General features: G+C 37.8%; 1 protein-coding gene across 3 annotated transcripts in view; it reads left to right on the forward strand.

Moving 5' to 3' along the window:
- Positions 1-13,644, forward strand: part of rap1ab (RAP1A, member of RAS oncogene family b) — a 54,998-nt gene that overhangs the window by 39,551 nt on the left and 1,803 nt on the right. For all 3 annotated transcript variants that reach the window (XM_051911558.1, XM_051911559.1, XM_051911557.1), the window contains 2 exons: positions 11,840-11,983; positions 13,360-13,472. In XM_051911558.1, coding sequence (XP_051767518.1) covers positions 11,840-11,983; positions 13,360-13,449 — 234 coding nt within the window. In that variant the 3' untranslated portion in view covers positions 13,450-13,472. The remainder of the gene's footprint in view (positions 1-11,839; positions 11,984-13,359; positions 13,473-13,644) is intronic.

Here is a 13,644-nt window from a genome sequence, read left to right on the forward strand (position 1 = left end):
AGAGTGAGTGTTTTCGATTAATTCCTACTGAAGTTGAGCATGAAGCTCGGAAAGTTCGGAAAAGCTGAAGCACATTACATTCGCGGGATTCATTGCACAGTGGCGGTATGAGAGCTGTGAGAAACGTGTGCTTTGCTTGATGTTACGCTTGCAGTTTGTGATCTCGCCTGCCAGTAGGCCTATTTTCCTTACTAATGCTCTACGAACGCATCATTTATGTTGTTTGGAATGCTGTGGGCTTATATATTAAAATATGAAATTCACTGACCGAAGGCTGCTTTCGGTTTCAAATTCTCCTGTGCGCTTTGTGAAGAGCGCTCATGCTGCGGCTGTGTGCAACTAGTGCTTAAGCATACTTCGCAAAATGCTTCTATGACGCGAAATTGATGTAAACGCAGTCAGTTATGTCTTAAAGTATTACACAGACAGGACAGAAACTTCTTATATTTCAAAAGAGATCTGTGCATTAGTCTGGATGCAGCTTATTAGATCGCTATATCATCATAATAATCAAACAACCATAAAGCTGAGAAAGTGAAAAATCACTCACAGCTCTTGAATGGAAAATGTTCTGAAAGCACTGTTTATTGCTTGTAATGTTTCATTGTTCCTCATTATTTACTAGGCGACTCACTTGCTTGTTTAGAAACTTTAAATAGGGTATGTGCCTAATATAAAATTCTTAACATACAGTATCAAGAATCCTTTTGGAATCAGATTGTAACTCCTAGAATCGGAATCGGATCGTGAGGTGCCTAAAGATTCCATTTCCCACCCCTAGATGAGATGCATATTTTGCCTGTAATTTAACTAAGGTCTACTAAAATTGATTCCAATTTTTTTTCTTCTCATATCGCGATATAATATCGATATCATCTGGACAGTGGAAAATATCTTTATGAATTTTAGCTCATATCACCCATCCCTAAATCTAATGACATGTTACTTGGAATTGAATGGTACATCAAAATCATAGTAATGTTGCTTAACTTTATATTGCCAGCAAAATCATGTTTGTACATTGTGAATATTCTATTCATTAACCCAGAGGTGCAAAACTCAGTACCTGGAGGACCACAGCCCTTCAGAGTTTAGCATTAATCCTATCTAAAGTCCGCTGCCTTGCCTCTGTTCTATGTCAGTCTTGGGATGCCATTTTTTTGAGCTGTGTGTGTTAATGTGAAGCACTGGCCCAGCGGCTTGCAGCCTTGACCACTTAACATCTCAGGAATGTGTTTTGATTGGCTTTACACTTCCTGCATATCACTCTCTCACTCACTCACTTGTATCACGCTGCGGCAGCGGCTTGGAATGAGCTATAAGTCCTGATCCCCAGCAAAGGTTCAAGTCTGTTGATGCTAGAAGGCGTGAGTGTGCCTTTTATGGTGGTACGTCAGTAGTACAAGTTTGAGACCAGCTGTTCTCATTGAGAGAGTATAAGTGAACTCTTTTGGGATTAGGTTTCTGCTCTCACTTAAGAATTATAGTTAATTCATGATTTCATATGTACTTTTGAGGTACTTGTTTAATTTTTGTGGCACCCAATTCCAGTTTCATCATATTTAGTTCAGACTGCTCACAGCTCTGCTAAAACATAATTTTCTTCTGCAGGGTTTCTGTAGTTTCAGCCATGCAGGAAAGAGTGACTGTCATAGGTTTTTATTAAGATTTTCAGTTTACATTGGCAGAAAAATTAAAAGCATGCATTTAAGATTTGTTGAATGAAACAAAGCAGAACAAAACCTAAATATTTTGTTTTTGTATTAAAAATCGAAACCGTTTTGACCTGCTCTGGAGTCATTTTTTTTCTCTGATGTGGGATAAGAGTCAAAAGTGAGTTTTAAATTTTTTGTCTGTACAATGAAAATCAGTTTGTTCCTAGGGCTGTGACGGTGGCAGTTGTTGTTGTTTTTTTTACTACCGCGGTGGGAAATCACCAACAACCGCCGGTGTTGTGGTCCGGGTTGGTTTTTATATATATATATATATATATATATATATATATATATATATATATATATATATATATATATATATATATTATTACACACACACACACACACACAGTGGGTACGGAAAGTATTCAGACCCCCTTAAATTTTTCACTCTTTGTTATATTGCAGCCATTTGCTAAAATCATTTAAGTTCATTAAGTTCATTTTTTTCCTCATTAATGTACACACAGCACCCCATATTGACAGAAAAACACAGAATTCTTGACATTTTTGCAGATTTATTAAAAAGAAAAACTGAAATATCACATGGTCCTAAGTATTCAGACCCTTTGCTGTGACACTCATATATTTAACTCAGGTGTTGTCCATTTCTTCTGATCATCCTTGAGATGGTTCTACACCTTCATTTGAGTCCAGCTGTGTTTGATTATACTGATTGGACTTGATTAGGAAAGCCACACACCTGTCTATATAAGACCTTACAGCTCACAGTGCATGTCAGAGCAAATGAGAATCATGAGGTCAAAGGAACTGCCTGAAGAGCTCAGAGACAGAATTGTGGCAAGGCACAGATCTGGCCAAGGTTACAAAAAAATTTCTGCTGCACTTAAGGTTCCTTAGAGCACAGTGGCCTCCATAATCCTTAAATGGAAGACGTTTGGGACAACCAGAACCCTTCCTAGAGCTGGCCGTCCGGCCAAACTGAGCTATCGGGGGAGAAGAGCCTTGGTGAGAGAGGTAAAGAAGAACCCAAAGATCACTGTGGCTGAGCTCCAGAGATGCAGTCGGGAAATGGAGAAAGTCAACCATCACTGCAGCCCTCCACCAGTCGGGGCTTTATGGCAGAGTGGCCCGACGGAAGCCTCTCCTCAGTGCAAGACACATGAAAGCCCGCATGGAGGACTCCAAGATGGTGAGACATAAGATTCTCTGGTCTGATGAGACCAAGATAGAACTTTTTGGCCTTAATTCTAAGCGGTATGTGTGGAGAAAACCAGGCACTGCTCATCACCTGTCCAATACAGTCCCAACAGTGAAGCATGGTGGTGGCAGCATCATGCTGTGGGGGTGTTTTTCAGCTGCAGGGACAGGACGACTGGTTGCAGTCGAGGGAAAGATGAATGCGGCCAAGTACAGGGATATCCTGGACGAAAACCTTCTCCAGAGTGCTCAGGACCTCAGACTGGGCCGAAGGTTTACCTTCCAACAAGACAATGACCCTAAGCACACAGCTAAAATAACGAAGGAGTGGCTTCACAACAACTCCGTGACTGTTCTTGAATGGCCCAGCCAGAGCTCTGACTTAAACCCAATTGAGCATCTCTGGAGAGACCTAAAAATGGCTGTCCACCAACGTTTACAGAACTGGAGAGGATCTGCAAGGAGGAATGGCAGAGGATCCCCAAATCCAGGTGTGAAAAACTTGTTGCATCTTTCCCAAAAAGACTCATGGCTGTATTAGATCAAAAGGGTGCTTCTACTAAATACTGAGCAAAGGGTCTGAATACTTAGGACCATGTGAGATTTCAGTTTTTCTTTTTTAATAAATCTGCAAAAATGTCAACAATTCTGTGTTTTTCTGTCAATATGGGGTGCTGTGTGTACATTAATGAGGAAAAAAAATGAACTTAAATGATTTTAGCAAATGGCTGCAATATAACAAAAAGTGAAAAATTTAAGGGTTCTGAATACTTTCCGTACCCACTGTATATGTGAGGTTGTGTTATCTGAGGTGTCGCCGTCATTTTCATGGACAGGATCGTAAAAAAATCTGTCATAATCAATTATTACCCATCATTTTAATTTTTATATTTTAGTAAGACATTTTAATAGCTTCTGATTTCGTCCACATTTTCATTTTATTCACGAACTTACAGGATAAGCAAATAGGCATAGGCTATGCATTTATTTATATTATGAAAAGTAAGTTGATCAAAGACTGCGTCACTTTTCATCTTGAACACTTGTAGAAGATTGTTAGTGAATGCGATCATCCTTTCCTCTTTACTACTGTACAGAGCAAAATAAACAAAATATGTTGAAAAATCAAAAAATATGTTGAAAGATACAGTAGCTTACCGAAATCTGTATCACGTCAGTTCAATCAGTGTTGCAAACAATGTCATGTAACGTTATACCTCAGAAAGCCAGTCGTTGACCATAAACTTATAGTCAGCCAGAAAAATAACAAAACAAACTATTTAAAAACAAAACGAACTGGATTAGAAGCTTAATTATGTAAGTAAGTGTAAGTATTATAACTTTATTATTATAAAATGGACTTAAACTGGGTGCTCGCCTGTGTGTATCCTTTTCATTTTATTCTGGGGACTGAACTCGTGCTGAACTTGGGTGAAATTTGGGTGAACTATTGCTTTGAGTGTGGGTTGGTTTGGTATTGCTCTTATGCTGTCACTTAGATGGTTCTGTATCCTTGCCCCTAGCCTACTTTGGTACCATTTAGTTTTAAGCTGACTCAGGACATTCCTAGTTCTGTTTCTCTGCAGAGGCTTGTGCTGAAATATCTGCTCTCACCAGCACCTCCTCCTGGTTTGTTTACATTTAAAAGCTTTTACATCTCGCTAAACATGGCAGGCTTCAGGTGCTTAAAGAGTCATCCAGCGAGAAAGGGGCTGTGTGTTCTCCACTGTTTTGAGGCCACCAAAGGAAAGGGGAAAATGCAGCATCCTGCATCTTTCTAGATGGCTTTAAATCACTCACCTCTGCACCGAAACTGCACAAACTAGCGAGAAGTGCAGTTGTGTGGCTCATTCAAATCGAACACCAATTTCTGTACCTTTCTGTACCAATTTTGCACAATATAAGGTAATTACGTTTATTTTAGTTCCCCTCACTCCACAAATAAATAAATAAATAAATAAATAAAAATCCTTAATTTAATGGCAAACAGAACAAGAATGAAAAATATATAATATAATTAAATACTTTAATATAAAGTATAATGAGCATAAATTATAGTGGCATTCAATATAAACATATTTCTAAACACCAAGCCTAAACTAATTTAAAGCGAAACAGAACACAAATTTGCAATGCTAGAAATGATCTTATGTGCGTGTATATTTGTGTGTGCTTTGCATGCTTGCTGTATAATTGTGTTATACAAGTTGTTTTGGAATAAGTTGCAGCATTTTTCAGATGATTTAAAAAAAAAAAAAACAATATTCCAGCAAATTCGGTAGTTATTGTGATTTCAAAGCATATAATTCATACATGCAGATTTGAACTGTAAAATATTTAAACTAGTTTAAAGGCAAATAGGAGAACAAATTGTCATTCACAAACACATTCGTTTATAATTTATAAAATGATGGTAAAAACTGTGGATAAGGCTGAGCAAAATTGTTTTTGTTTTTTTTTGTTTTTTTTTGTTTTTTTTTTCGATGAATTTAATGTTTTGCCTCGATTTTTATTTTTTTTAAATCAATAAATCACATATCCATAAGCGCTTTAATATAGATAATACTAATTCAGTTAAACTTCTCTCAGTATAGTATAGCCTCAATATAGTATACTATAGCCCCAGCCAATATTATTAGCTACATGCAGGGCCAGAGTGGGGCCCATTTTCAGCCTGGGATTTTAATGCCCAAGACCAGCCCCAGAAGCATCTCCCGATTCTCCTGATGGCCACTCTGGACCTGGCTACATGTCAGTTATGGTTATGTTTGTGGATTAGGGAATAGCAACACGATTGCACAGTTGTCTATAAGCATGTATTTTTGACTCTCCAGAGCATCTTTTGCTGTGAGGCAGTTCGGCAGAGACTGTTAATACTTTAATTATGCCTCTGATATCAATGTGTGAATCCATCTGCTCTAAGTATTCAGGTCATAGACTATGCTATGCATGATCTAGTAGTCCACAGATCTGTCTGGCATTTGTAAAGACTAGGCTTAAAATCGATGATGTTTTCAATGGGCAGTGTTAGGGAGAGCCTAAGCAATCAATACCTAGTTAGCTGTAGTCACTAGACTATTGACAGTCTAAGTTTGGATTATGGCAGATTCTTTTGGATGATGACACTCATTCAAATCCAGTAAATCAAATTAATTTGCATTTATAGTGAAACCATAGAAATAAAGATTCTGCACTGTATTTAGCTTAATTCCCACATTGTTGTATGTATATAACTGATGTTATAAATACCAGAGGAATGTCATGTTTCATGATTTCTAAATTTAAAGGGATCATATGATTAGGGCTGTCGCGGTTAAAGGGTTAGTTCACCCAAAAATGAAAATTCTGTCATTGATTACTACCCTTGTGCCGTTTTACACCCGTAAGACCTTCGTTGATCTTCGGAACACAAATTAAGATATTTTTGTTTAAATCCGATGGCTCCATGAGTTCTACATAGGGAGCAATGACATTTCCTCTCTCAAGATCCATAAAAGTACTAAAAACATATTTAAATCAGTTCATGTGAGTACAGTGGTTCAATATTAATATTATAAAGCGACGAGAATACTTTTGGTGCGCCAGAAAAAACAAAATAACGACTTATTTAGTGATGGCTGATTTCAAAACACTGCTTCAGGAAGATTCGGAGCGTAATGAATCAGCGTGTCGAATCATGATTCGGATCGCATGGCAAACTGCCAAACTGCTGAAATCACGTGACTTTGGCGCTCTGAACTGCGGATTCGACACGCTGATTCATTATGCTCCGAAGCTTCCTGAAGCAGTGTTTTGAAATCGGCCATCACAAAATAATTCGTTATTTTGGTTTTTTTTTTTTTTGGTGCACCAAAAATATTCTTGTTGCTTTATAATATTAATATTGAACCACTGTACACACATGAACTGATTTAAGTATGTTTTTAGTACCTTTATGGATCTTGAGAGAGGAAATGTCATTGCTCCCTATGTAGGCCTCACAGAGTCATAGGGTTTAAACAAAAATATCTCAATTTGCGTTTCGAAGATTAACGAAGGTCTTACGGGTCTGGAATGGCATGAGTGTGAGTAATAAATGACAGAATTTTCATTTTTGGGTGAACTAACCCTTTAAGGAATTTCCCTTGCGGAATTTTTGAGTGGCTCAATAGCGCGATATGCGTATATATATATCTATCTATCTATATATATATATATAATATGTATATATGTATGTGTGTGTGTATGTGGGGCATCCTCAAACGGAAGATGGAGGAGCGCAAGGTCTCTAACATCCACCAGCTCTGTCGGGGATGAGTGGAAGAGGACTCCAGTGGCAACCTGTGAAGCTCTGGTGAACTCCATGCCTAAGAGGGTTAAGGCAGTGCTGGAAAATAATGGTGGCCACACAAAATATTGACACTTTGGGCCCAGTTTGGACATTTTCACTTAGGGGTGTACTCACTTTTGTGGCCAGCGGTTTAGACATTAATGGCTGTGTGTTGCGTTATTTTGAGACGACAGAAAATTTACAGTTATACAAGCTGTACACTCACTACTTTACATTGTAGCAAAGTGTAATTTCTTCAGTGTTGTCACATGAAAAGATAAAATAAAAAATATTTACAAAAATGGCAGATGTTTAAAAATGGCAGATGATCAGGGCCGATTATATCCTGTCAATCAAAAGGGTGCGGAAAAACGTGTTCAGACTGCAACTCATACATACTGTGTGTGAAGAAAATCACTCTTGTGTTGAATTTCTTCTTCTTCTTGGCGGTTGGCAAACCAGCTTTTGTGTTGAATTTTAACGCATTAACAGTTTAAAAATAGTGATGTTAAAGCAGGCTCTTTTTGACCCTATGAATCACCCGTATTTCAAGCCAGGGTTGCCAGGTCTGTGTTTTTTTTATTTTTTGCTACATCAAATATTATTTGTAGCACCTCCCGTCCAATAATCGCAAAAGGCTTTGTGCTTTGTTACTTCTGATAAGAATAAAAGTTTCAGTTTTCAAATTCTGTCCATTTTATCATGAAATTCAAACAATAAATGGCGTTTTGACGCTCTTAAATGTGACGTGTCAGATCGCTGTAATGCTTAGTTCAGGCGGCAGCTTGGAGCGCGAGTCTTTTCTTCCTCTTCAATACAAGTTATATCTCGAAAAACATGCATGAATATCAAAGGTATGTTGAAAGATATAGCCTAGTACAACTTACCAGAATGTGTCACGTCTCATGTAATCACTTTGTTTGTGCTTCAACCGCGGAAAGACGTCAGTAAAAAAGCTTGTGAACAATGTCACATCATGTCAAATTTACTTCAGGAATGTTTTCCAATGTTCACAGTTCCTTAGCTATCTATATACAAAAAAAAAAAAAACAGTAGAGAGGAGCTTATTTACTGTTAATTATGTTTGTGTAAATTTGCCATGAAGACAACAAGTGCTTATGAAAACTAACTTATGTGATACTAAGTTTTATACAAACATTTTTGTTTTTATTTGAGTGTAATTGTTATATCTAAATAAACAGCAGCTGAATATAAAACTTCAGTTGTTAATTGTAACCTCTATATTGTAGTGTCCAAATGAGAGGGTTCCCTGTATAGTTTGCAACATTATTTGGGAGAGATTTTTTTCCTTAAGAAAAACCAAACTATCGGCATCGGTGCATACAAACCCGATTCCAAAAAAGTTGGGACACTGTACAAATTGTGAATAAAAAAGGAATGCAATGATGTGGAAGTTTCAAATTTCAATATTTTATTCAGAATACAGCATAGATGACATGTTTAAACTGAGAAAATATATAATTTTAAGGGAAAAATAAGTTGATTTTAAATTTCATGGCATCAACACATCTCAAAAAAGTTGGAACAAGGCCATGTTTACCACTGTGTGGCATCCCCTCTTCTTTTTATAACAGTCTGCAAATGCCTAGGCACTGAGGAGACAAGTTGCTCAAGTTTAGGAATAGGAATGTTGTCCATTTCTTGTCTAATACAGGCTTCTAGTTGCTCAACTGTCTTAGGTCTTCTTTGTCGCATCTTCCTCTTTATGATGCGCCAAATGTTTTCTATCGGTGAAAGATCTGGACTGCAGGCTGGCCATTTCAGTACCCGGATCCTTCTATGCAGCCATGATGTTGTAATTGATGCAGTATGTGGTCTGGCATTGTCATGTTGGAAAATGCAAGGTCTTCCCTGAAAGAGACGACGTCTGGATGGGAGCATATGTTGTTCTAGAACTTGGATATACCTTTCAGCATTGATGGTGCCTTTCCAGATGTGTAAGCTGCCCATGCCACACGCACTCATGCAACCCCATACCATCAGAGATGCAGGCTTCTGAACTGAGTGCTGGTAACAACTTGGGTTGTCCTTGTCCTCTTTAGTCCGGATGACATGGCGTCCCAGTTTTCCAAAAAGAACTTCAAATTTTGATTCGTCTGACCACAGAACAGTTTTCCACTTTGCCACAGTCCATTTTAAATGAGCCTTGGCCCAGAGAAAACGCCTGCGCTTCTGGATCATGTTTAAATATGGCTTCTTTTTTGACCTATAGAGTTTTAGTCCTATAGTCACTTGACTTGACATTTGATATTCAACAGTGCTTTGATCTGCCTGCATTGACACTATTCTTTAAGAGCTGCTGTGCAGCCAAACAATGTACCAGTTATCAATGTAAAGCTGCTTTGACACAATCTACATTGTAAAAAGCGCTATATAAATAAAGGTGACTTGACTTGACTTTTAGCCGGCAACGGCGAATGGCACAGTGGATTGTGTTCACCGACAATGTTTTCTGGAAGTAATCCTGAGCCCATGTTGTGATTTCCATTACAGTAGCATTCCTGTATGTGATGCAGTGCCGTCTAAGGGCCTGAAGATCACGGGCATCCAGTATGGTTTTCCGGCCTTGACTCTTACGCACAGAGATTTGTTCCAGATTCTCTGAATCTTTGGATGATATTATGCACTGTAGATGATGATAACTTTAAACTCTTTGCAATTTTTCTCTGAGAAACTCCTTTCTGATATTGCTCCACTATTTTTCACCGCAGCATTGGGGGAATTGGTGATCCTCTGCCCATCTTGACTTCTGAGAGACACTGCCACTCTGAGTGGCTCTTTTTATATCCAATCATGTTGCCAATTGACCTAATAAGTTGCAAATTGGTCCTCCAGCTGTTCCTTATATGTACATTTAACTTTTCCAGCCTCTTATTGCTACCTGTCCCAACTTTTTTGGAATGTGTAGCTCTCATGAAATCCAAAATGAGCCAGTATTTCGCATGACATTTCAGAATGTCTCACTTTCAACATTTGATATGTTATCTATATTCTATTGTGAATAAAATATAAGTTTATGAGATTTGTAAGTTATTGCATTCCTTTTTTATTCACAATTTGTACAGTGTCCCAACTTTTTTGGAATCGGGGGTGTGTGTGTGTGTGTGTGTGTGTGTGTGTGTGTATACACACACACACATATATAATATACATATACACATATATGCAGTGTTGTGTATATGTGTAAGTGTTAATTGTCTTGCTGGCAATGCAGGCCTCACTGAGCTATCGGATTTTATGAAAAATATCTTAATTTGTGTTCCCAAGATGAACGAAGGTCTTACGGGTGTGGAACGACATAAGGGTGAGGTAATTAATGACAGAATTTTCATTTTTGGGTGAACTAACCCTTTATTTTATTTTTTTTATTTTTTTTTATTTTTTTTTTATTTATTTTTTTTTACATCCAGGATCAATGCAATGGTGGCCTTCCTTTTGTCTTTTGATGCCTTATGGCTTTTCAGTTTCCATCTTTCACTGTCTCTGTCTTTATCTTTCACTATCTGTCCTCCACTGTCTGTGTTTCACTGTCTCTCTACCGTTGTATCTGTTGAACTCAGGCAAGACCCTGAGTTCAACAGCCAGCCCTGTGCCATCACAGCTTGTAGTACTGCAAGATGGCGGCACCCTTGCTACAAAAACTCTATGGACCGCTGGCTGAATGTCTGATGCATATGGCACACTTAACTGGAAACAATTCAGGATTTTCGAAGTCGTCATCTGATTATTCTGCAGGATGTCCAGGTGACGTGTGTCACGTTCTTTAACGGTCCGCCTGGAAACAAAGATGCCATGACGCCAAACCCCCTCATGCAACAAGAAATCTGTCGTATTTACAACTGTGACAATTGGTGCTTAACAGGATCAACTAAACGCTAGATTTTCAAAAGTATGTGAAGTATGTAAAGTTCGCAGCATAGACTCTTTAAAATGGATCCAAGAGTTTTACACACCAGTCTGTTATTGTAGGGACATCGACGTTACATTTTCATGCCCCTAAACATGACGTGGAACCTAAACATGATTGGTTGCTTTACATGTCTGTCAGACGGCCTCTGGGCGGTCCTTGGCCAATGAAAGCTGCTATGGAGTCCAGACCTTCTGCCGTCAGTCTGAAGGTCTGCTACGCAAGACTACAATTGTTTTTTTTGTTTGTTTTTTTTTTTGTTTTTTTTGTTTTTTATTGTTACATTTATCATGTTTGTTACATAATTTTGGATAAGAGTGGAAATCCATTTACTAAGTAATGTTAACTTAACTGACTGCTTCAGTTTTTATTGTCTTCCTGGAGATTACCATATATTTTTTTTTTAAAGGATGTGTACTTAGATTTTAGTTGTGATGGATGGTTTGATTGTAAACCATGTCTGACTCACTGTGGTGACAGCAAATTAAGAATATACCTTGTATTACAGATACTGCACAAGTAGTTCACTGGTGGGTTCATGACAATAGTGATGTAACTTTTGACATTCTCCATCTTCTCTGTTATAATGAACAGACTAAAAATGTCACAAAACTACAGTGTATTCATAAAAGTTGCATGACTGTTTGGTGTCCATGGCCAAATGATAGATCTGTGTAATTGCCATGGTGTAACTAATGAATTTTTTTTCTTCTCCTCTGACTATAGGTGCCGATGATCCTGGTGGGTAATAAGTGTGATCTGGAGGACGAGAGGGTGGTGGGGAAAGAACAGGGGCAAAATCTGGCCCGGCAGTGGAACAACTGTGCCTTTCTAGAGTCCTCCGCCAAATCAAAGATCAACGTCCTTGATGTGAGCATGCTACATATTAGGGATGTCATGAGAACCGATACTTCGGTACCAAGTCGGTATCAACATTTTTTTTCACGTTTTTAACATCAACATGTTTTTCTACAGTACCGTTAGTACTGATTGTATCGAACATTTATGCACTATAGCATGTAGGTTGAACCCAAACAGATTATGAGAGAAAATCAGTAATTTTAAAACTGTCTATGGAACGTAATTTCATACCGTGTGAGTGATTCAGCAGTACTTCATCCTCCTCCTCTCCTCTCTCTCTCTCTCTCTCTCTATCTCTCTCTCTCTCTCTATCTCTCTCTCTCTCTCTCTCTCTCTCTCTCTCTCTCTCTCTCTCTCTCTCTCTCTCTCTCTCTCTCTCTCTCTCTCTCTCTCTCTCTCAAAATGTGTAAATGGCTTCACATCCATAGTATCTTTTTGCTCTGCAAGTGAGCTGCACGGTGCAGTACAAGACTTTAGCGCACATCGATTTATATCATGCCAATTTATAAATTCAAGCGATTTTAAACTATAAAGTACTCGCAACGCTCTCTGAGAGATGGTCTTTAGTCAGTGCGCCCTCAACCAAACCGACTCAACTCGACCTCTTGCGAGTGTCAGATTTTCATGGCTTATTACACATAAACGTTGAAATACACACAGTTATGTCAAAATGCCCGTCTTGGCAAATATTCGCGCAAGCACAGTCGGTTATGTGAAGGTGAAAAGCGTATTGTCTCTGTTCATTAGGTCTTCGTGACAGCAGCCTTTAAAACCTGCTGCTGTCTACTATTGGCTGTCTGTATTATTAATGATAATCAAACAACAAAAGAAAAGCTTTAATAAGGATTAATCTCTATTTAACTTGTATAGTTATGACTATGCAGAGTTATTTTATATTTGATTATTCAACTTCTGTGGTATTTTTACTTGAATACTGCTGTTAGACCTACCTGAAAAAAAAAGTTTACTTTGTATCTTTATTCTATTGTATTTATTTGTGCTACTGCTTCTGTTTATTTGTTGTTTTATTACAGACTATTGCAACAAATTACCTCATAAAAACACAAAAATATTGAGAGAGCCAACATTTTGTTGAGATAATTATATCTTTTTATAAGTATGTATAAGAGTCATTTTCCAAAATTAAATTCAGGCCCTGAAGGTTTTAAAGGAGTTTTTTTTTTTTTTTTTTTATTAAAGTGGTATTGACTTTGGTATCTAGTATCATGTGCTTTTGGTGGTATTAGTTCCAACTACTAGATTTTTTTGGCATTGTGACATCCCTATTACATATACTTGTTTGACATGTCCCACATTCAGAACATATTCGAGTAGTTTCATGTTCATATTGAGTGCTTCATGAATGTATTTTTTGCACATTGCAGATCTTTTATGACTTGGTCAGACAAATTAACAGGAAAACACCGGTGGAAAAGAAGAAAGCAAAAAAGAAATCCAATTGTGTCCTCCTGTAGAGCCAGCAGCAGCTCTGAGCCAGGTCTGTCATGTCACTGTTACATCATTCTTTTATGTACTTTGTACTTTTGTCAGTTAAATAAAGGTTAAAGAGAATTAACAAACCAGATTCTTGATTTTTATTGCATTTTACAAATTTTCCTGACTTTTCTGGAAATGGAGTTGTACATCTGTTTGTTGTACATCAAAGCCTC

This window comes from Ctenopharyngodon idella, chromosome 11 (assembly GCF_019924925.1).
Source record: "Ctenopharyngodon idella isolate HZGC_01 chromosome 11, HZGC01, whole genome shotgun sequence".
Classification (NCBI taxonomy): Eukaryota; Metazoa; Chordata; class Actinopteri; order Cypriniformes; family Xenocyprididae; genus Ctenopharyngodon; species Ctenopharyngodon idella.